At 52.8% G+C, this 24,536-nt stretch overlaps 1 protein-coding gene across 5 annotated transcripts in view; it reads left to right on the forward strand.

The window, feature by feature from the left end:
- Positions 1-19,719, forward strand: part of ATP9B (ATPase phospholipid transporting 9B (putative)) — a 242,290-nt gene extending 222,571 nt beyond the window's left edge. For all 5 annotated transcript variants that reach the window (XM_055302881.1, XM_055302885.1, XM_055302883.1 and 2 more), the window contains 8 exons: positions 688-832; positions 1,019-1,083; positions 1,757-1,912; positions 2,035-2,099; positions 6,624-6,732; positions 15,763-15,820; positions 16,498-16,701; positions 19,296-19,719. In XM_055302881.1, coding sequence (XP_055158856.1) covers positions 688-832; positions 1,019-1,083; positions 1,757-1,912; positions 2,035-2,099; positions 6,624-6,732; positions 15,763-15,820; positions 16,498-16,701; positions 19,296-19,432 — 939 coding nt within the window. In that variant the 3' untranslated portion in view covers positions 19,433-19,719. The remainder of the gene's footprint in view (positions 1-687; positions 833-1,018; positions 1,084-1,756; positions 1,913-2,034; positions 2,100-6,623; positions 6,733-15,762; positions 15,821-16,497; positions 16,702-19,295) is intronic.
- The last annotated feature ends 4,817 nt before the right edge of the window (positions 19,720-24,536 follow it).

Below are 24,536 nucleotides of genomic sequence, written 5' to 3' on the forward strand. Positions count from 1 at the left end.
ATGGACATACAGGCCATCCCAGGACACACAGCCCATGGCCCCCCACAGGTGCAGGTGCCATCATATTAAAGATGAAACAGGACGCCTGGATGGCTCAGTGGCCAAGCGTCTGCCTTTGGCTCAGGGCGTGATCCTGGGGTCCTGGGATCGAGTCCCACATCCGGCTCCCTGCAAGGAGCCTGTTTCTCTCTCTGGCTGTGTGTCTGCCTCTCTCTGTGTCTCTCATGAATAAATAAAATCCTTAAAAAGTAAAGATGAAACAGAGATCTTACTTAGCTAAGGTGGGGTTGAAATCACCTGAAATAGACTGAGCGGGAAACTTTCCATCTCAGGCAACAAGGCAGCATCTGCAAGCCCCGTGCAAGCCACGCTGGCCATGGTGATGGTCAGGGTGAGACGCAGAGTCCCCTCCCTCCCTGGCTCCCGACCCTGCCCATCCACATGGACGCTCCTTCCGTAGGGGCCTCAACCCTGGCCTCTCCTTCCACCTCATCCCTCCTCCTCTGCATGCCCACCAGCCCTGAATCCCCAGCTAGCGGGGTGGCTATGACCTGGGGAAGAGGGTGCAGGCAGTGTGCACCCCGCATTGGCACAAGGCTGTTGGTCCCTGCCTGCCCTGCTCCTTGAGCCCACAGAGCAGGGCCACCTGTGGCGGGTGACAGGTACTCACACAGTACTGATCCGCAGGTGTGTCTGAAGTACTATGAGCATGAACTGGTGGAGCTGGCCTGCCAGTGCCCTGCTGTGGTGTGCTGCCGCTGCTCACCCACTCAGAAAGCCCATATTGTGAAGCTGCTGCAGCAGCACGCAGGGAGACGCACGTGCGCCATCGGTGAGTTCTCCCACCCCACGTCCCGTTGGCACCAGGGCTCTGAGAGAAACCATGTTTTCAGAGCCACTGGCAGTGCAGCATTCAGACTCTAGCACCAGGTGGATTTCGTCCACGTTCCTGGGGATTTGAAACAGTCTCAGGATGGGGTCTGGGTGTTGGTGTCATTTCCCATTTCTGTGCTCCCAGGTGATGGAGGGAACGACGTGAGCATGATCCAGGCGGCAGACTGTGGGATTGGGATCGAAGGGAAGGTAAGTGTGTCCTTTGGTCACTACATTATCTGCATACTTCCTGCTGGCCCTGAGCCACACACTCAGGTTGCAGGCCAACTCCTTTAACCCTCAGGTCGCAGGTCAGCCACTGCCCCTTGAGCCCCTAGGAAGCGCAGGTAGGAAGCAGAGCCAGGCAGGTCCAGACCCTTCATGCCCTCACTGTAGAGGAGGTGGGTGAGACAAGTGACTTGCAGCCCCCTTCCTGCCAGTCCCAGCTAGATGTCACCAGCCTCCTACAAACCTCTGTTGCCGCCCTGGCAGCCCCAGCTTCTCTCACACTTGCACGTCTGTGTCCCCATCCAACCATGAGCTGTGGCTGGCAATTTGTCTTGCGTGGAAATGAGCCTGATTCAGGTCTCGCTTCTCCTCTCCTGCCTCATGCACGCCCCGCGGCTCTGGGAAGTGGCCAGCGGCTGTTTCAGAGACCCCAGGGTGGGCTTCAAGACAGGTTCACTCCTCTGCCTAATTGCTGTAAGACTGACAGGCGCCTGACATCCTGGCCAGCAACTCTCTGTGGCCACCAGATGTTCTGTGTTAGCCTATCCCCTCCAGGGTCACTGGGACAGTGTCCATCTTTTGCCCGCGGAGGCTGAGTTCTAGAAGTCCCTTCGGGAGGCACCGCGTTCTGAGCAGGCACCTGTGCTCGTTTCAGGAGGGCAGGCAGGCTTCCCTGGCCGCGGACTTCTCCATCACGCAATTCAAGCACATCGGCCGGCTGCTGATGGTGCACGGGCGGAGCAGCTACAAGAGGTCGGCAGCGCTCGGCCAGTTCGTCATGCATCGAGGCCTCATCATCTCCACAATGCAGGTACCTGGAGCCTGGCACTTAAGGACGGGGGCTTTGCTGTGGCACCATTGTGTCCGACCGGGAGAAGCCGCGGGGAGAGTAAGTGTGGGACTAACACTAACGGGTGCTTTCCTCTCTCGAAGGCCGTGTTTTCTTCTGTCTTCTACTTCGCATCTGTCCCTCTGTATCAGGGATTCCTCATGGTGGGGTAAGTGGTGCGGCATGTGCATATCTCAGCAGCTTCCTTCAGGGAGGACTTACCGTTCCCAGAAAAGCTGTTCGAAAGTTGTCTGAAAAAAAAAACAAAAGAAAAAAAAGAAAGTTGTCTGAGTAACTCCACACATGGTCAGTCAGTCTGTAGAGTAAGAGCCCCGGGTGTCAGGAGTTGGACGCCTTGCCACCTTACTGTTGTTTTGTCAGAAGAACGTGTTTCCCTGGGGGTCCCAGGCGCAGGCTGGGATCAGGGAGGCTGGGACACAGGTGGTCATACCTGGATGTGACCAGTGACCACTCAGCAGCAGATGCAGAGCACACGGGTGCTGGAGTGGACACGGCATGCCCTGAGAGGCCGCCATCAGTCTCCCTGGCAGTAACAAGGTCTCATCTTTGAAGGTCCCCACACCATAGCCTGGAGAAGCGTGTCAGAATGCCATGTGTGTACAGTTCATAATTAAACCACCAGTTTTGCCTGTTGAACCTGGAAAGCAGGCATTTACTGTGAAAGGTGAATGAGGTAGAACTTCTCTCTCCCTCATCCTCTGTACTTATGCCAGGAGATAAAAGCAGTGTGACTTGGTGGGCCTCAACAGCCACATGCTGCCTCCCGATGCCCCCTCACTGGCCTCACAGAGCTCAGCATGCCCCATGGTTGTGCGTTGCTATTGTGTGCTCACTCACGGAAGGCAACAGCAGTCACACAGGCGCTCCCACCATTCAAGGTGCTCATTCCATCCATGTAGCATCCCTGTGACCAGGCACCGTGCACTGCCCATGTCACAGACGAGGGAGCCTGGGAACGGGCTGGAGACCATGGCTGGTGGGCCCACCTTGGACTGGTTTCTTACCATTGCATTTAGCGTCTTCCAGGACTGCAGAGAACAAGTACATGAGCTCTTTCACCCATCAGAATTGCCTTAAGTACACCTTCTGGATGCACTTCACTGGACAGCTCCCCTGAATCCCAAGGTTCGTTCCTGATAATTTGAGCGAGAGACCGGGAGCATCAGGCTAGGCCACGTCAGGCTCCACTAAACACGTGGGTACCGTACCTCGCCAGCGTGCCTGAGCAACGCCGATGGGAGACACTTCCTGCCACTCCTGAGGCTGCATCTGTTGGGAGCACGGGCTCACCTCCTTACCCTTTCCCAGCCTTGGATCATGGGGCTCCTCACCTCCTGGTGGCCCTCCCCCAGGGGACTCAACCAGCAGCCAGCTGTGTTTCAGTCTCTGTTCCCAGTGGACCAGGCACAGCAGCTCAACAGGCCGGGGCAGCTCCAGGAGAGGGCAGCCGTGCATTCCAGGGTAGCTGGTGCCGGGCCCAGCAGGTGCATATGGCTGCCCGCTCTCTGTCCAGCGGCTGCTAGCTGGACATGCTCCCGTGTCCTGGGGCGCTGACCGAGAGGAAGCCCTAATGGTACAAACCGCTGTGCGTGATTGTACACTTTCCCGTTGCGTTGGTCTTTGCCATGTGCATCCCACGAATGACTTAAGAGAGCATAGGATTTGCACATGATGTCACTGCCCCTGAAGTTTGTCCAGCACACGTTTCCCTGGCCACCAAAGAAAAGCGAGGCCATTCCCACTTCCTTTCACATTTAAAGCTATGGATTTGAAAGATTAAAAGGAAAATTTAGGAGGCAGTGATGATTACTGCTGAAATAGTAAAGCCTAAGTCCATGAAGCTGCGGCTGTGGGCCGATTGGATCCTCCCTCCTCACCCCAGGCCCAAGCCCTGGCCAGCAGGAGCTCCCAGTGGTTTTAAAACTCCTGTTTATATTGGCATTTATTCAGTTTCTCTGCACGTCCGTGACGTAAGGCATCTCACGATCTTCTTAAGCGTTACTGTGCTGAATCTGTAGGAGTGGAGGACGAGTGCTTTTACAATGAGCTGCTTCAAGAGGAAACTGTAAGATCAGTGTTGGCCTAACCTAGAGATGTAGGCGGTAGCTGGGAGGAAAGTGATGTTTCTGTCAAAGTCTAATGAGACCAAAGTAATGTCCTAAGATGGGATCTCCGGCTACTGAGACTGCAAGACTGTTGACAGAATGCAGCTCCACTTGCTCCACGCTTTTTATTCTCCTATGTCTTATCGGCAAAGAGGGGCTGATGACGGGACAAGACAGCCATGGGTGCTCCCCACCACAGGTCCTGGCGCACACTATGCTCTCCCCACCAGGAAGCATTCCTTGGCAAAGCCCCTTGGGGAAACACTGCGTATCGCAGCCCCTCTGGGAGGCTCATCGCACAGGCAGCAAGTGCAAGACCCCGCCAGATGCCTGGTCAGGAGCCTATCCGACCTTTAAGCAAACACCTTCTTCACCCTACACCTGTAGCACCACACGTTCTGAGCAGCATCCTTGGGGCGACTGGCCTCAGCCAGCTGCAGGGCTCACCTGTGTGATGGCTGCCCGCTGCTCCTGGGATGGGTGCCCATGCACCCCAGGCATGGGGGGTGACCCACCGTGCTCCATCAGCTGGGCTCTGCTGGACTCTCCAGCCCTTTCAGCCCCTACGTTTTAAGTTGTTCTCATTCTCAACAATATTCTAAGTTCTGAGAAAGTGGACAAACTTTTTTTAGAAATTTGAAAGAAAGGGCTTTAACCTCACATGGAAGTTAAAGGTTAGACTTGAGGACACAGCACTCTGATGAAACACTGGGGTTTCTGCCTCCGGGGGCCTCCAGGAGCGCACAGCTGTAGGAATCGGGTCTTGTGTTGTTAGGTCTTCCCACCTGGTTTCTCACAGGCAAAAATGTCATATAAAAGAAGTCCAAAAAAAAAAAAAGGCCAGCCGTACCTCAGGAAAGACGGTATAGATGCACTTTTCCTCATTCCTTCTGAGTACAGCCAAAATCCTGCAGACACCACAGGTGGAACACGTTTGTTCTCTGGTCAAGGGGCAAGCAGGGTGCGGCCTGGCCTGCTGGACAGACCACGTTCAGATGGCCACCATCTGCTCCAGCCAGCGCCGTGGGAACACTGCACCCCCCACCTCTCTCCAAAGTGGGGAGCGGGACCCCACACACACCCAGCAGTCACCAGCAGCCTCGTTGGGTGTCACACAGGGAGGAACCTGGGGGAAGGCAGCAGCGTCAGGAGACCCTGTGGCCTACGTGGCACCAAACATTCAAGTTTCAGGAGAAAATCACTACCCCCGCCAAGAGCTGAGATGATCTCAGAGTGAGTCATAAAGACCAGCCATGCGGCACCAGCGGTGTGGGAATCATGTGACACGGGTGTTAAAGTGGCAGGAACGCTCAGGACAAATGGAAACATGTCCACCTAGAATAGAAATCCAAGCAGCACCACGTGGGAACAGGCCACCAAGGCCAGCAGGACAGACCTGGCCCCCAGCAGAATGGAGGGCCCTCAGGGCAGGACACAGGATGGAGAGAGACCCTCAGAGAGAGGGCGGAGAGCGGGCTGGAGGGGAAGAGCAGCTGAAAACCTCCCACACGGTGGATTCAGAGAGATCCACAGCAAGACGCGTCACACGGAGATTTGGGGGACAATACAAACGCTGTGAAGGCAGTGAGCTGGGGAGGAACGGCCTTGGGGACAGTGGGGACCCTGAGGAGAAGGTGTGGGCACACACGGCCACCTGCAGTGGATCTTCCCTCAGCAGTGACAAGCGCACACGCGTCCGGGAACACATGCACATGGCTCCGGGACGAGAGCTGTCCAGGTGGCACAGGAGCAGAAGGCACAGGCCGGTGCGTCCCCCAAAGGGCACGGTGGGCTTGAGTGCACAGGTGGGCCCTGGCCCTGGCCCTGGCCATCAGGGTCAAGGCCATCAAGCCGCTGCTGGAAGGGGATGTGGAGAAGCAGGACCCCGCCACAGGCTCAACCTGTCCCTGCCCCAGCAGGCTCCTGGGCAGGTGGCGCCAGGAGGCTCTGCTGTGAGAGTAACTGCAGCTTACAACGGCAGTCTTTGTGGTGACTAGAAGCTGGGGGCAACCTGGGTGCACCTGAGTGAGCGCGGCTCACAGAGGTGGGACCGCTGGCTCAGGCAGCAGGGGTGAACGTGGCTGCAGCAGCACCTGGGGCAGCCTGGGAGTCAGCTGAGAAGAGGCATCTTGGGGCCTCGAAATGACAAAAACTGTGAAGAAGGTCGGCGTGTTGTAGTGATTGTTAGGGGTGGGGGCAGAGGGGAGGGGTACAGGGGGGGCCAGGGGACTGGGGTCCCCCAGGGTAGTGTGGTTCTGTCTGTGTCCCCAGCACCTTGGGAGGAGGCTGGGCTGCCAGGGGGAAGGGCATATGGGATCCTGCTCACACCTGCCTGCAAGTCCCCAGTGACCTCAAAACAGAGTTTAATTAAGAAAGAAAAACAGCAGATCCCCCTAAGCACCTGTGGCTCACAGACTGACTTAGTGTTCCGCAGGGAGGCATGAAGTGTCAGGAGGTCTGCCTTGCTGCATGTGCTGTGCAGCGCTTGGGACCAAGGCCCGTGGTTGCAGAGCCGTGTGGAGTGGCACCTGCCCCTCACACTAACCTGCCCCTGTCTTGGTTGCCAGGTATGCGACCCTGTACACCATGTTCCCAGTGTTCTCGCTGGTGCTGGACCAGGATGTGAAGCCAGAGATGGCCATGCTCTATCCAGAGCTCTACAAGGACCTCACCAAGGTATGGGTGCGGGCCGGGCTGCATGTCCGCTGGGCCATATTTTAGCAGAATATTTACTAGGGAAAGAAATGCCTGTCGTGAAGCGGTTTCCAGGCAGGTTTTAAGTAATCGAACCTCTGTCCTTCCAGACAGGTTTTATTTCTCGCTGTTTTTGCATTTTCCTTCTGAGTTAAACTTCAGAAAGGGATGATTATTTTCTCGGACGTTTGCAGTAAAGCTCTGATGTCATGCATACAATTGAGATTTTAAAGGTGCTCTGAACCATTTGTGGAGCCGCAGTGAGCTTCTCTGAGACCATGGGGCTCGTGTTGGCTGGTGCACGCTCGTTGTCTGTCGGTGTGTGAAGGACACCCACTGGCGGCAGGGTCCCCTGGGCAGGGCTTCTGTTCACTGCGCCAGCATCGCGACATCGGAACCCAGAGTTACAGCAGGCAGCCCCCGTGCCTGCCCAAGCCACCTTCCGCTGTGCTTCTCAGAATAAGGTCTAAGACATGATGGAGCGTCTGTCACTGCAACCCAGCACTGAAGTCACAAGGATGCTTTTGAGGAAACATCTGCACCCAGAAGATGTGGCTCCTGAAACTGCAGAAGATGCATTGATCTGGCCTAAAATTGTGCTCTCTTCAGATAGAGTATTCCTGAGGTTTGTCATATTTCTTTACGAGACCGTGTTTCTACAGCAAGCAAAACAAGCTCCACAGGCTGGAACACCCCCTCGCTCTCCAAGGACAGGTTGTGGTGACCCTGGAATCTTCCAAAAGGCTAGCTTCTCCTGAAGCAACAGGGAGAACAAAGTCCACTAACTCTCAGTCAAATCCAGGTTTACATATGAAGTGACCAACTCAGATCTTTAAAACTATAGCATGTGGAGAAGGGATCAGTGGGTACTAGGTGGGATGCAGCGAACCACTAACCACATGCAGAGGAGCTGGCCAGACCACGGTGATCTCTGGGCTTCATGCTGCTGTTATAAGGACTGGATGACATTAAGATTTAAAGTTCCTTGAAAAAAAATACCAAGTGCTCATATTATTTTTACAATCAGGACAAAAATAAACCTAGTTCACCAGTATAGCATAAAATAAAATCTCAATCATTATATTCAATAACAGCATATTTAATTTGATAATAAAATGCAAATATATTTTATATATATAGAAAGCACTAATAATCCCGATAATTTTATTGTGAATATTACAAGAAAAAGGAAAACTATTTTGTTTAATATTCTAAAATGATTAAACCATTATCATTCATTTTTTTTTAATTTCTTTTTTTTTTTAATTTTTATTTATTTATGATAGGCACACAGTGAGAGAGAGAGAGGCAGAGACATAGGCAGAGGGAGAAGCAGGCTCCATGCCCCGGGAGCCCGACATGGGATTCGATCCCGGGTCTCCAGGATTGCGCCCTGGGCCAAAGGCAGGCGCCAAACCACTGCGCCACCCAGGGATCCCACCATTATCATTCATTAAAGCAGAACAGGATCAAAGATCCAAAACTATAGGAAGATTTTGTGAGTAATTATAATTTTAGATTATTATGTGTTTCCTTATTTCCATAAACTCCAGACATGTTAACTTAAATGCTGCCTCACAGACTCTCCATGTATGAGCAGACCCAGATGAGCTTCCCTAAAATCACTGGCCTCAGCCGCTTGAGGTCACTGCAGGTCAGCCTGGGCAACATCACCAGACGGTCACGGTTGGAGCAGTTGCTGTCAGCGGGACGCGGGGTCAACACTGTGTCTACCACCATCGGGGTGGGGGCATGGTTGGCTGATGCATTGAACACAAGGGGTGGCAGGAAAGTGTCTTCATTCTGACTGAGTCATTCTTGTTTTCATTAGGGTGACCAGTAGAATGTCTTGGTGCCGGTGCCCTTGAGTCCAGCCATCATTCCTACTTTATTGTGACAGGAGTTCAGTTACTGTTTCTTCAAGACCCAAGATCTATTCCTTTTGTGTTTATTATACTTATTCTTTCAAAACCTATTGCCCTTCAAATTCTTTGAAGACAGAGTAGCACTAAAATACTCAACCACCTAACTTGATAAAAAATTGAGTTACATTTTCTTACTGAAGCCAGAGAGAGATTTTGAATCTTCACGTTACTTCTCAATTATTGGTTGTGACTCGAGAGGCCCACGAGCCGTCTGCCTGGCCTGTCCTTGTGGTAGGCACTGGGTCTGTGGCTGCTGGAGGCGAGGGTGAGAAGTCATTCCTGGGCTCAGGAAGCCCACTTTCATTCTGGAAAGAAAATATGAATTACATGATAGTCAAACAGCAGCACAAAATAGGCCACAGGTGCGGATGCAGGTGCACGTCAGCTGTGCAACACATCTGGCCTGTTCTAAGCAGAAGGCCAGGGTCATGATAAAGTCCTAAAATAGTTTCAAAAGCAGTGAAGGGGAACAGAGTATATATCCCTCTCAAAACAGAGAGGAAAGTACCATGCTTTGAAAGAAAATACCGGTTTTCATACTTATTTGGTAACCATTCTTTTTATTCTGAGAGTGAGAGTCCGAACCCAATCATTGCAGATGTGATTACATGTTCCAACAACATCAGCCAACCTGGAGCATATGTTTGCTCATGACTCCATTGAGAGAGCCTGAGCCCAGTCTGGAGTCAGTATCTGTTCAGTAGTGTGTCAGCAACAGGGTGAGGGAGCCCAGCAAAGAGGCTGCACTCCCCTCCCCTTCCTAAAGCCATATTGTTTTCATTCCTTGCAGAAAATGATGCATCTGTAATAATTTTTAGTGTTCCTCTTTTAAAGGCCACATTCTGGTGTGAATGCTCACATGCATTCAATGCACTCATGATGAATGGCCACTCTCAGTCTCCTGGTGCTGCCAGTGAAGCAGGGACCCTGTGCGCTCACCCCTCTCCTAGCTCCACAGATGACTCTGTTTACCCCAGATGGACGATCTGTGGCCTCTTAGGAAGGGCCACACGAGCCTGAGAGCCATCGGTCAATACTAGTGGGGTGACCCTCGCTCACCTGAGCCAGCCCATGTAATCCCAACATACATCAGACTTGTAGCTGGGGATTCCATGACCAACACGTTGCTTTACATTCCTGATAAATAACCCACTAACTGCAGAGGCAGCTGAACTAATTGTAAAGAGACCAAGTAGGTAATATCATGCAATCCTTCATCAGAATCCTTGACACCGTTAGACGCAAAACTTATTAGGATTACTTCACTATTTTTTTTATTTCCTGTTGAATACTCTCAAAATTATTTTAATTTTGGAATATATATTTATATTCTTAAATAATTTTAGAGATAATAGTGATAAGGCAGGAAAAAACAAAGGCTAGAAGTTAGAGGAGATGCAGATGACAGGAAAAGACCGAAGAATCCATAAAACCTTGTGGGCACCTCGGTGGCTCAATGGTTGAGTGTCTGCCTTTGGCGGCTCAGGACATAATCCCAGAGTGCCGGGATCGAATCTCACATCAGGCTCCTGCCTGAAGCCTGCTTCTCTCTCTGCCTAGATCTCTGCCTCCCTCTGTGTCTCTCATGAATAAATAAATAAATAATCTTTTAAAAAAATCCACAAAACCTTTCTAAGCTAACCTATAAGTTTGCAGGATTCAAGGAATATATTTTATCCTTTCTAATTTTATATACTAGCCATGGACAATTGAGGTCTGAAAAATGTTTTTGAACAGGGTTTGCAGTAACCTAAAAAAAGCAAAGTTGGTTTAACTAACAAACCATGCAGGACGTGTGTGCTGCAGGCCCTGGGGCACTGTGGAGAAGGATTTTTGAAGTTGCAAAGAACAACTAGGAGACTCCATGTGGCCGAAAGCTAACAAACTGATTCCAAGATTTATATCTTGGAATATATGTATTTATATCCCCTTGGAAGGCAGGGGAACTACAATTACCAAGGCCATTTTTAAAAAGAGGAATGAGAGTTGGAACAAATTATTTTAAGATTTGTGTGGAATCAGAAAAGACCCCGAATAGCCAGGGGAATTTTAAAAAAGAAAACCATACCTGGGGGCATCACAATGCCAGATTTCAGGTTGTACTACAAAGCTGTGGTCATCAAGACAGTGTGGTACTGGCACAAAAACAGACACATAGATCAATGGAACAGAATAGAAAATCCAGAAGTGGACCCTCAACTTTATGGTGAACTAATATTCGACAAAAGAGGAAAGAGTATATCCACTGGAAAAAAGACAGTCTCTTCAATAGATGGTGCTGGGAAAATTGGACATCCACATGCAGAAGAATGGAACTAGATCACTCTCTTGCACCATACACAAAGATAAACTCAAAATGGATGAAAGATCTAAATGTGAGACAAGATTCCATCAAAATCCTAGAGGAGAACACAGGCAACACCTTTTTGAACTTGGCCACAGTAACTTCTTACAAGATACATCCACGAAGGCAAAAGAAACAAAAGCAAAAATGAACTATTGGGACTTCATAAAGATAAGAAGCTTTTGCACAGCAAAGGATACAGTCAACAAAACTCAAAGACAACCTACAGAATGGGAGAAGATATTTGCAAATGACGTGTCAGATAAAGGGCTAGTTTCCAAGATCTATAAAGAACTTATTAAACTCAACAGCAAAGAAACAAACAATCCAATCTTGAAATGGGCAAAAGACATGAAGAGAAATCTCACAGAGGAAGACATAGAGATGGCCAACATGCACATGAGAAAATGCTCTGCATCACTTGCCATCAGGGAAATACAAATCAAAACCACAATGAGATCCCACCTCACACCAGTGAGAATGGGGAAAATTAACAAGGCAGGAAACAACAAATGTTGGAGAGGATGTGGAGGAAGGGGAACCCTCTTACACTGTTGGTGGGAATGTGACCTGGTGCAGCCACTCTGGAAAACTGTGTGGAGGTTCCTCAAAGAGTTAAAAATAGACCTGCCCTATGACCCAGCAATTGCACTGTTGGGGATTTACCCCAAAGATTCAGATGCAATGAAACGCCAGTTTACCTGCACCCCGATGTTTCTAGCAGCAATGTCCACAGTAGCCAAACTGTGGAAGGAGCCTCGGTGTCCATCGAAAGATGAATGGATAAAGAAGATGTGGTCTATGTATCCAATGGAATATTCCTCAGCCATTAGAAACGACAAATGCCCACCATTTGCTTCGATGTGGATGGAACTGGAGGGTATTATGCTGAGTGAAGTAAGTCAATCGGAGAAGGACAAACATTATATGGTCTCATTCATTTGGGGAATATAAAAAATAGTGAAAGGGAATAAAGGGAAAGGAGAAAAAATAAGTGGGAAATATCAGAAAGGGAGACAGAACATAAAGACTCCTAACTCTGGGAAACGAACTAGGGGTGGTGGAAGGGGAGGTGGGCGGGGGGTGAGGGTGACTGGGTGACAGGCATTGAGGGGGGCACTAGACAGGATGAGCACTGGGTGTTATTCTGTATGTTGGCAAATTGAACACCAATAAAAAATAAATTTATAAAAAAATAATTAAAAAAATTAAAAAGAGGACGAGTTTGGAAGACTTGCTCTACCCAATTTCAGGACTTTCTGTACATTAGTAACCAAGGCAACAGATTATTGGCAGAGGACAGACCCATGGAGCAGTGGGGTGAGCAGAGAGCCCAGGGAAAGAGCCACATGCATCATGGCTGATCAATCCAAGGGAGACTGGACCATTTGTAAATAGATGCTTCAGAGCCACCAGCAAACACAGAGCCTCCACCCACCTGTCACCGTTTTGGGGGAAACACACTTCAAAATGAGTTGTAGACCTAATTAGCCTTCTGGAATAAAATGCAGAAGAACATGTGCATGACCTTGGGATGGGCATAGTTTTTAGATATGGGGTCAGATGTGTGATTCAGAAAGGGAAAAACTGGTAGGCTGGACTTTATCATAATTAGACTTGTTCTGTGGTTGGCACTGATAAGAAAATGTAAGGAAGAGCTACAGAACTGTTGGGAAATACTTGCAGATCACACTTCTGACAAAGGACTTGTATCTGGAATATACAAAGAAGCCTCAAAACTTAAAAAGAAGACAAGCAACCCAATTATCTAAACGGACCAAAGACCTGACCTGACAGCACAGCAACGATCACGACGTGCAGATGAGTATCTGAAAGGCTCTGCTCATCACAATTTCTCATGAGGGGCCGGCAAGCAGTAACAACAGGGGCCACCACGCTCCCCCCTGGGAAGGCAGGGTCCACAGCAGGAGCACACCACGGGCATGGCCCCTGGAGGCACAGTTCAGTACTTTCTCTTGAAGTTAAATGTGCACTGACCACGTGACTCAGTGACCCTTCTCCTGGGCAGTCACCCGAGAGAAGTGAGCCCTGCAGCCACATGGTGCGCGGTGTCAGTCCAGCAGCACAGGTGAATCCTAAGTGCATTGGGCTATGTGGAGGAAGCCAGACTCAGAAGCTTGTATGGTTCCGTGTAGCTGGCCCCCTGGGAAATGCAGGGCTCTGGGTGTGGGGGACGGGTGGGCAGCAGCCCAGGGCCGGGGTGGGGGACTGAGGGGCAGTGGGAACAGCTGTACCCGCATATTGCATCTCAGGCCAAGACAGAGTAGTGAGTCTGTTCACGGGACTTTCAGGTGCATTAACCTTTCCCAAGATTTGCTGGATTTTATTTTTACAGTTTGGTGGGTCTTTTAGAGAAACGAACTTTCAGGTCTCCAAGACTTAACACTGAAATACTGAACATTCACTGGGCTTCTGGCTTTATGCTTTTTTCATTTTATCCACACAAGTGCGGCCATCACTTCTGTTCACATAAGAAGAGACCACTCACAGACATTGTGTGTGTGCCCCAGGGGGGCCACGGGCAGGGCCAAACCCAGGCTGGCCGGGTCCTAAGCAGTGTGTGCGCAGTGCCGGGACAGAGCTCCTGCTAGAGGAATTTCCACCAGCTAAGGACTGGCCGTCCTTCCTCTCCTCCTCTGGAAGGAGAGGCGTATGGGCCCAGGAGAGCCCCTGCCCGCATGGCCTGGGTCCAGAGTAAGAACTGTGTTCATGCGCATCTGTGGCACCAAATTCAGTGAAATAATCACTTTTGTCTCTCAGAGCCAAAGTCTGAGAGAGCCATTGATAAGTATCACCCAGGAGCTAGTGGCTTATGCATATCTTTCAAATTATTTCTCCGATTGGTTATTTTATCGAGTTTCTGTGCCCATTCTGTAGTGTTTTGCCTTATTAATCTGTGTCTGCTTGGATATGGAAACTCTGACCTGGGCTTACATCGCTAAGCTGTCTTCAAACACCCCCCAGTTTATAAACCGATAATTATGTAACATAAGTAGTATCGAAGAGATGTCAGCAAATGTAGCTACAGAGTAAATCTTTTATTTTTACATCAAAAAATTAAATTATCTTTTAAAACATTAAAATAAAATTAGCCACGTACTTAATTACCTCAGTGTTATCAAAGGCCAAACACCTGCTAGTATCCAGCAAGACAAATGCACTCGGGAAATAGATACTGAGACATATACAGACATGTAACAGCTAAACTTTCCCGCCTTTTTAAAAGTCATCATTGCCTTTTCATGTTATCTGTTATGTGTGAACATTACTTTTCACACGTGTAGTAAGGACTCAGGTTCAGCCAGTGCTTCCCAGGAGGATGCTGAAAGGGCCACACCTGCCTTGTGGCTGCGTCTCTTGAAATGTTGTCACTCAACTCCAGGTAGATGAGGCTCAGATCCAGAACACTCTGGCAGTTGTCACGGCAACACACCCCAGCGCATCTCTTCCATAGCAGCTCGTTTCTCCTTGGTGGCATTTGGCAGTGCTTTCTGACTTAGGGACCACCTTCCCACCCTGGCTGTGAGCACCTCTCCTATGGTGGGGAGGGCCCAGGGCACAGCAGAGCTTCAGACTCTAGCCATTTGGTGCTGACCCTTGAACACTGTGGGGTCAGTGACCACCCCCCCCCAACCCCTGCACAAAAATCTGCATATCATTTTGATTCCCCAAACACATAAGTGGTGATGGCCTCCTGGTGACGGGAAGCCTCACCCACTCCATGAACATCTGATTATGTTGCATGTGTTCTATATTATATCCTCATGATAAAGTAGGCTGGAGAAAAAAAGTTAAGAGAACTTTTTTAAAAAAGCAAATACAGGGGCACCTGGGTGGCTCAGTGGTTGAGCATCTGCCTTTGGCTCAGGGCGTGATCCTGGAGTCCTGGGATCCAGTCCCGCATCGGGCTCCCCACGGGGAGCCTGCTTCTCCCTCTGCCTGTGTCTCTGCCTCTCTGTGTCTCTCATGAATAAATAAATAGAATCTTTAAAAAAAAAAAAAAGCAAATACATTAATAATACTGTATTTATTTTAGTTTTTAAAAATTCATATGTAGGTGAGCCCACGCAATTCAAACCCATGTCCAGCACAGCTGCCCTGCAGCATGAACTTGTGGAAAGCACCAGACTTTTAGAGTTTTTTCATGTGTAAATGGAGACAACGTCTGCCCCGTCTGAGTGCTACAGTGCCCGAAAGGATTGATGCAGGAGTGTGACCGCACAGACCTGACCAAGGTCCTGAGGGTGCATCGTTCACATGGCTTCACCTGACAAGCAGTGCCATGGAACAGGCCTGAGCAGTAGCAGCCCGTGTGGCTGGCAGTGGCTGGGTCTCCCTCTTGGGTGTGGATGACTTCAGGAGGGTGTACGCATCCTTCATCTGGAGAAACTAGAAAGTAAATACAAGAATATTTGTTGCCAAGAACTAAGAAAGTCAAGGGAGTTATTTTGACGACAATACAAGTGTTTTCCTGCTAGTGCATTTCAGTGTTTGCAGACACACCTCAACTTCTGGGAGCCAGGGAGCGCGTGGCTGTGGGCTGAGGGTTACCCAAGGGCAAGCGGAGGGCACCATGCTCTGGGCCACAGGTGCATGGGCGGGAAGGCCAGGCTTGGGGATCTAGGGGTCTTCTAGAAGTCACTCATAACTAGCTGCTAGAAAACCTGTGAGTCACACTGTTTTTGCACTCTGCTAACTAAGATATTCCACTGTTTACCCTAGGGGAGATCTTTGTCCTTCAAGACCTTCCTCGTCTGGGTGTTAATCAGTATTTACCAAGGTAAGAGGCCTGGACCGAAGGTTTCTTGTCTGCCCCTAGCAACGTTCTTTTCCCCCTCGGTTAAATTCCAGAAGCTTCAGGCTCCCATCAGCAGCTGTCACTCCTGTTCATCTCCTAAAGCGATCTTCCAGCAGCTGGTCATCCACACTCCTTCATCACGCCCCTTCACCTGTCACTGAAAAACTCACCTGTTTCTAATGAAATGCTAATCCAGAAAATTTTGCTGAGCACTTACCATGTTATGTGCCCCCGCGGCAGTTCCTGTTGCAGAGTGATGCCCAGACTTGGAAAAATCTCACTTATGTAAACAGAAGTCATTAGCCATCCTCTAATGAGTGTTCCAGATAAATGAGAGATTGTTGAAATTGAATTAACAGATTAGATACTTTACCTTGGAAGCATAACTACTTACAAAGAGGTGGCATGGCCTTTCCTCCAGATCTTGAAAGGTTCCTGGCCTCTCTGGTGCCACATCTTATCTTATTCATAATCCAGAACTTTAAATAAACTGTTAACACGAAGTGAGGGGGTGTCCCTAACCCCATATTTTCAAGTATGACTGTTTCCCGTTAGTCATGACCCTAGTGTCCCCCAGCTGCCCGGTGCAGTGCTGGGTTCCCACCCCGGCAGGAGGGGCTGCCCCATCCAGGACACAGTACCCCCGTCTTGTGTTGCAGGCGGCATCCTCATGTACGGGGCCTTGCTTCTGTTCGAGTCTGAGTTTGTGCATGTGGTGGCCATCTCCTTCACGGCCCTCATCCTCACGGAGCTGCTCATGGTGGCCCTGACCATCAGGACGTGGCACTGGCTGATGGCAGTGGCTGAGGTCCTCAGCCTAGGCTGCTATGTGGCCTCACTCGCTTTTCTAAATGAGTATTTTGGTAAGTTGCTGCGGGAATCTTTTTTGTCTGTTACTGGTTTTTATACATTAGTTATTGTTACTTATTAATACACTGTCTTAAATTGCGGAGTGCAATAAAACCTACCTCAGATTGCTTCACTACACAAAAAGCTTATTTTTGTGGAAAGATTAAACTCCTTGTAATATTTTATAAAATTCAGATTGTCACCGTCTTACCTCTTTAAAGATGTACTGTTTCCAAAAATTATTTCCATAAGAGCTGCATTGTTTATCCTTCTTCCTAATTCACAAGCACTCCCAGGGTAGAGTCCAGGCCCACCTTTGGACACACCATAGTAATAGCTAAAGATGCCTCTTCTGCATAAGGCCAGCTAGTTGTGGTCCCTTATCACCCCTGTGTGACTGATGCAGAGGCTGTGACTTCCACTACTTGGACAAAGTCCGTGCATCCCACAGGAGCAGCAGTGCTAGGGTTTGCGCCTCAGGGCCTTGTGACGTCAGCCTGTGGCCTGCCTCCCCACAGCTGGGAAAGCCAGGTCGCCTCCAGACAGCCCCTGGTCAGATCGCTGTCTGTGCAAAGAAGCCCTTCCCTTAAACTCACTCACAGAGTAGTACGTCCCCATCACCTGTTGAGCGTGTCCTCAGGCAGAGGCCACTGCAGAAATGACTCACCCCGTGGAGGGTCCCACCAGCCTCATCGTGGCTCCCGGTGAGCCTGGCAGGGGAGCTGTGTCCAGGGGCCCAGAGCAGCATGTCTGGGAGGGACCCTGGGGAGAAGCACGCTAACACAGGATACGTAGCAGGAGGGGAAGTAAAGCCAAGGAGCCCTCCAGGAGGGAAACAGAGGTGAAGAGCCGGGTTTGGGGGTGAAATCCAGGGAGCCTGCACATTGCTCCAGGAAGCCTGCCTTCGGGCCACCAGAGTGCCCCAGAAAGAGACCCCACAGGAAAAACCCAGATTTGAAGTCCACATGTCTGCAGGTAGAAGGGCTCGCCAGGGACAGTGACAGGATGCACGTCAAGATTCAGCTTCCTCAGTAACACAATGTACGTGAAGTCTGTGGGATGAGAATCGCTATACCGCAGTGTTCATCCACTGTACTGCGAAAGCATCTCTGTCCTTCACACCAGAACGGTAAATCACAAAGTGAGTGTGTCTAGGCAGCTTTCAGCAGCAGGAATTGTGCATTTTGTTCCTTTGCTTTAACTGTAACATTATAAATGGTGGAGACGTTGGGTGAATTCACACTTGAGCATCTACTCAATGGCAAATATATGGATAGAAAAATTTTAAAAAGGTAACGTACTAAAAGAAATACTCACTGGAGCACCAGGGTGGCTCGGTTGGTTGAGTGTCTGACTCGGTTTCGGCTCAGGTTGTGATCTCAGGGTCATGAGATTGGCCCCTGCACCAGGCTTGTCACTTGGCGGGGAGCCTGCTGGAGATTCTCTCTCCCTCTCCCCCTGCCCTTTTCCCCCTCAAAAACAAAATGAAAGAGATGTTCACCCAAACATACAAAACAGCACTTAAGAAATTAGCTATTTTCAAAATACAATCTCTTGTTACTTTTCTTAAGAATATTTAGTATATTTTCCAGTATGAGCACAACACACTGAGCATGGGAGAAATGTTGGTTTATTTTTATGGCATTTCATTTTAATATGTCTGTTTCCTTCATTTAGTAATATTCACAGAAATATTTATTTCTGTAAATTTTATTTACAAAGCAAAATAATAAATTGGCCAAACACACAAGTACTGCATCTGATCCGCTGCTAAAATGAAAAAAAGGCGAAATAGACATAAAAGTGAATTAGAAAGTGGCAAAGACAAACCGCAGTCACTTGGGGAGATCACCTTCCTCATTATTTAAGTGCTGGAGGTTTAGGTGCACTTGGCTCGGACATGCCTCCCCTCCTGGCCCCTGGAGTGTGGCCATGCGCATGCGGGTTTGTACTTTGAAAGTAAATCCCTTTGGAACCTTGAGATGTGGATCCGAAAGGAGGAGTGTTTGCAGATGTGCTTTCACATGGCAGCCAGTTCAGTTATGCTTTAAAAACTCATGTGTGGACAAGCAGTTGGAAAACAGTTTCAGGGTTTTTTGAAATATGGTGAAATCCAGACCATCTGCCACCCTCTGTGGTCTGGGACATACTCGGGTCGGCCATGTGTGTGTAAAATCTGTGACTCCTGCCAAGTGGTCAAGTGGATCCCACATTGTGGTGAGAGTGAAGGGTTTCTCCCAGTGGTAGGAGCACCCCTGGGAGTTGGCTCTTGCACCCACCTCTTCCATGGAAAGTCACAGAGCCAGGCTTTGTTGGGAGAGCCCACGGACCAGCCCCAAACGGCCTCTCAGACCCAGCACTGCAGCTGCGGGAACCTCCACCACCCAAGGGTGTCTGAGGACGTCATACACAGTCTCTAATACTTTGGTGTAATTTTTTATTCTGTTAAAAGAACTTACTACACCTGGTACGCAGGTGTGGTAAGGGCCACCTGAGTCCCCGCCCCGCCTGGCAGTGACGCAAGGAGGCGGCTGCCCGCGGCCTTGGGCCTCAGGGGCCTGTGGGCACCTCAACCGCCTCTTACACTTGTTTCCGTGTCTTCCTGCAGATGTTGCCTTCATCACAACCGTGACCTTTGTGTGGAAAGTGTCAGCCATCACCGTGGTCAGCTGTCTGCCACTCTACGTCCTAAAGTACTTGAAGCGGAAGCTATCCCCGCCCAGCTACTCCAAGCTCACGTCCTAGGGCACGCAGGATCCACTCCACAGCTTGGGGCCTGCAGGGGTGCAAGGAGGCAGGAAGGGGCTGGAGCCTGAGAGGAGAGGCGGCTGGGCCGGGCAGATGCTCCTGATCCATGCAGGGGACACATCCCCTTTCTGGCTCTTTCCTGGTTTTCAAAATTTAATTTTCATATCAAACTACTTGAGTTTCTACCAAAATGAGCCCTAATTATCTCACTATTACTGTAAAGCATTCCTCGTACTCTGGGCATTCTGAGAATTAACATGAAAGTTTATTTAAGATTCTGTAAATTTCTGGCATTCAGACTCTTTGACATCATGATGTACAAAGCCATTTCTCCTTGACTAAAAATCTGGAGGCTAAGGGCAGCACACATGTCGCTGCTGCTGCCCGGAGCCAGGGCGCTGGCTTCCTCGGGGCGTGGCTGTGGCCGGTCAGGGATGGGCCTCCCCTCGGTGAGGCTGCTGAGCTCACACAACTACGCCGCACCACACTCGGACGGTTGGGCACTGCTGGATGGGGGCTCGTGTTCTCAGAGTCACACTCGTCCCACCCTGGCATGGAAGTGGGTGCCAGTGGTCTTGTGCACTCGCAGTGCCTGGGTGTCCTGTCAGGACACAGATGCCTTCGGTCTCCCAGCCGCAGTCCTGACACCCGCGGGATGGCTCTTCCGTGGGTTCAGAGGAGTCCCCTCGCTACATGGAGCACCCTGGGTGTCACGGTGGGTGTCACTGCTGTGGCCACTGCATACCCATGCCACATCCTCCCCTGGAAGCATGTGGGATGGTCTCTCAGCAGGGCCGAGGGGGATTGGAGGGGACCCCCCATTTCCTGAGGTGGATGCCATGCCAGGAGATCCGGGACGGTCCTTGGGGAGGCGGTGCTGGGGCCTCGTGGGTTCCCTGGGCACGGAGCGAGCCTGGGGACACCTGCACAGATCCCCACCAGCTGCCGGGTGTCACTGTGTCAGGGCGTGGAACCCATGGGGTCCTGAGGTCCCCGCCCCTGCAGGGGTCTGCCATCCCTGCAGCACCAGGCCTGGGAGGCAGCCATTGTCCCCGAACAAAGAGGCCTTGGCGTTGCCCAGTTCACCCAAGTAAGTTATCCGTGACCCAGAAAGACGAGTCACCAGGATGTTGGGAAGAGCATGCCTTGGAGGAACTGTGGACAGACAGCCAGGAGCCCATGGTGATAGGGACTGTAGACAGCCAGCCAGGTGCCCAAGGCGACTGTAGACAGACGGCCAGGAGCCCAAGGTGACTATAGAGAGCCAGCCAGGTGCCCGAGGTTGGCAGACGATGGTGGGACCCGGCCCGACATTAGTCCCCAGGCGGGAAGACGGCCCCGTCCACACTAGCATCAAGTTGCACTGTGTCCCCACTGGAGGGAGGTCCTTGTCGTCTCCCCCCCACCGCTCCACTGCAAGCCGTCCTGAGGCTGTGACACCACAATGGAGTGACATCTCCCCGAATGCTTGCGGGGACGTGCGGGGTGACAGGCCCTCCAGACAAGGGAGGTGGCGGGCTGCCCCATCCCTGCTGGGTCCCCAGCTCCTCCCGGGACCGCGGAGGCAGCAGGAGGGAGGGGGCGCTGGGCCAGGGGTGCAGAGGGAGGGACTGGCGGTCAGGACAGGCGCAGCGTGAGGGTCCAGACCCGCTTCAGCGGAGGAGAACTGGAGAGGGGGTTATGTGAGGAGGTGCCAAGTGTTTACCCCCAGGGCCCCCCAACCGCCAAGGCTCCGGATGGGGCGAGCAGAGGATCGGCCCGGGGGCAGGCTGGCAGGCCGTCCCCGTCCCTCCACAGTTGTCCCGACGGCAGACGTGTGAGGAATGAGTGTCGCTGACTCTGGAGGCTGAACTGTGTCCACCCAGCAAACGCGGCCCCCGGAGCGGACCTTCTGTTCCTTGCTGCTTGGGCCCCGCAAAGGGCCCCCCACCCCAGGCAGGTGGGAGGGTCTCGGAGCACCTGCCCCGACCTGCCGTCCTTCCCTGGCTCCGGAAGCACAGACACGAATGGACATCAAGCAGGGACCCCAACGAGGAACAGACCCTACCTGTGGGAGGGCGGCCAGAAACCCCTGCACCCAGGCCTGAGGCCCCGGGACCCCTCTTGCCCCCACTACCGCCCCCCCAACCCCCGCATCACCTTGAAGCCCAGGAAAGGGCCCTGCTGTCCAGGGATGCAGGTCGGGGCTGCCACTCCAGACCCTGTTCCCCCGACCCTGTTCCCCTGGTCCCCGTCCCCCATATCCCATCTCCCCATCACTGTCCCCTGGTCCCCCTGTCCCCTCCTCCCCTGCTTCCCATCCCCTGTCCCCCAATCCCCTGGCTCCTGCTCAGCGGCACGTATGATGCCCACACGCCCTGGACACACCAGAAGTTCTCGTCGGTGGGACCTGGAGCCCCTGCTCAACCGGCAGGCCCTAGGCCCCCAGACCCGCCCTTCTGCCTGCCCCACGGTGTGACCACGTGACCCCAACACAGCAAACCCAGTCCAACGGCTGGACCCCAAACAGTTGCCACCCTCACTACCCTCCTCAGGCTCTGAGCATGAGAAAATGCACCAAAGGCCACCTGACCTGGGTCACCTCCCTTGACCCCAGCATGTGCCCACCTGAGAAGCGCCCACAGCCAGTACCGTTGACCACGTAGGTCACTCTGCACAGCCCAGACTTTATCCAGGACCATCAGGTTCTGTCCTGGGAGTTCGCGGTGGGAACAGAAGAGAAGCAGGGGCCACGGGGCTGGGTCTGGCCTCTGTGGGGAGACAGACACCCCAAGTTTAGGTCCGTGCGGGTCACGTCACCTCCCCACCCCCAGCTTTGCAAAGAGACCGTGCAGTCCTTGGGGCAGCGCTGGCCTGGTCCCCATCCCGAGACAGCGGCAGTCACCTGACGCCTCTGACAGCCTGGGGGAGATGGGTAGAGAAACCAAGCATGGGGGAGCACAAGGGGTGGGGTTTCCCTGGAACCTGGGAGGGCAAGACACGCCTTCTTGCACTTAGCCCACATCTGAGGTGCACGAATGTCCGGCCCACCAACCTCCCCAGACTGCGGGTGACAACCTGAGGGTCACCGTGTGCCCACCCAGGTGAGCATCGGCAGCGGGGCCAGCAGGACAGGCCCGGGACACTCCCTCCCCAACTGTGCCCCCCGCCTTGGTCGCCCTGTGACCCCCGCAGCCCGGGCTCTGGGGTCCCCGGAGGACCTGTGACCAGGTCCCCACAGGACGGAGCCTGTAAGACGCGGCCACCATCTCCCCCTGAACAGCAACCACCTCAGCGCCTGTCGGTGCTTTTGGGTGTAATTTCAGAAGATTCCAGAAGGTGGTGCTAGAAGCCAAGGAGTGGCACCCGGCGGGTCCTCCGCGTCCCAGCTGAGCTGTGGGCTCCTCATGGGCTGTCAGCTGCGCTGGGATGTTCAGGTTCAAGCACTGAAGAAGCCCCGCCGAGGCCAGGCCGTCGGTGTACATACAGCGCCTACCTTGCCTGAATGGGCCACGGACCCCTTCGTGGTAGACACAGGTGAGAGGCAGGGCCTGCCGGTTGAGCAGGGGCTCCGGGTCCCACCGACGAGACCTCCTGGTGTGTCCAGGGTGCGTGGGTATCTGACGTGCCACTGAGCAGGAGCCAGAGGGTCGGGGGACGAGGGATGGGAAGCAGGGGAGTGGGGACAGGGGGATCAGGGGACAGGGGGACAGTGATGGGGAGATGGGGTAGGGGGGACGAGGGCCAGGGGAACAGGGTCGGGGAACAGGGTTTGCATCCTTCTTCTAAGTCCTAAACACTCATAATTCATTGCAGAATTCTCCAGAATCCGTGTCAGGCCACTGGAAAGAAGCCAGGGGTGCCGAGCAGTTCTCAGCTAGCTCCCTCTGGGGTCCACCTGCGCTCCAGGTGACCCTGCAGCCCCAGGGGTGCTCTGCACACACGGGTGACTACACCAGCTGCGGTCCGCCAGCGGCCCCCTGAAGGCCTCCCCTCCTGTCCGCCCAGCACAGAGCACCCCTGAGACATGCCCACCGCCCTGCCCGTCCCCCCCTTGCAGGTACATGGCTCCGCAGGGAGCACCCGGGCCCGTGGTCACGGGGCCAGGCCAGGCTGGAGACGCGGTGAGAGTGGACGCCCCCACCCCATCCTCCCCATGCAGGCTGGGACCTGGGCTCTGGGCGTGCCCCCCTGCCCCCTGGGGCCACCTGGCCTGGGAGGCTGCAGGTGCATCCTGTCCACTCCAGGGCCCGACGTCAGGGCTCAGAGTGCCCAGGGCTGAGCCCCCTCTGGGGCAGCTGCTTCCTGCTGCTTGGCGCTCTGGTGCCCGGGGCCTTCTTGTCTTCGTGGCCCCACACGTGGCTCCGTCCTCGTGCATGTCGTCTCCCCGCATGTCCGTGTCCCTCCTCCCCCTCAGCGAGGACAGTTGTGGTGTGAGGGCCACCCGTGCTAGGACAGCCTCCTGTTCCCTAAATCCACCTGCCAGGTTCCTATTTCCAAATACCGCTGCGTCCTGAGGTTGTGGGGACAGCACGCAGCCTGCGCAGGGTTCGGCCCAGGACACCGTGGTGCTACCCTGGAAATAGTAACGAGTGTCATACGCCGCGCCCCCTGTCCTCCCCTCCGGAGGTCCCAGCCAAGCGGGAAGGTGGTTTGCAGGTGAGGACTGGGCCTCGCGTGCAGAGTCGCTGTGCCCACGCCCCTGCCCGGAGCCCCGCTGGACTGTGCCTCCAAGGGACGGGTACCGAGCGACGTGAGAAGCCTGCACGCTCCGCGGAGACATGCAGGTGCATGTGGTGGGCTCGGGAGCACCATGGGCGAGGCTGGAGTGACCGCAGGGTGCGGGGCGGCACCGCCCACACTGACCATCATCACCGCCTGCCGTCCGCCTGGCCCTGGCGCCTGGACTCGGTCTCAGGTGTGTTTCTGGGCTCAGTGGCACGCTCTGTCTTGTCGCCGTGACTCAATTTCTCCCCATGGCTCCCGAGGCGAGCAGCCACATCTCAGAAGAGACGGAGGCACGAGCAGGGTTCTCAGGATGTCTGGAGGCTGTTATGACGCCAAACACCCTTGGGTTCCTGGCCAGGAGCGGGGGACACGGCACTGGCCCCTGTCCTCCTCG

Source organism: Nyctereutes procyonoides, unplaced genomic scaffold, assembly GCF_905146905.1.
Source record: "Nyctereutes procyonoides isolate TBG_1078 unplaced genomic scaffold, NYPRO_anot_genome, whole genome shotgun sequence".
NCBI lineage: Eukaryota > Metazoa > Chordata > Mammalia > Carnivora > Canidae > Nyctereutes > Nyctereutes procyonoides.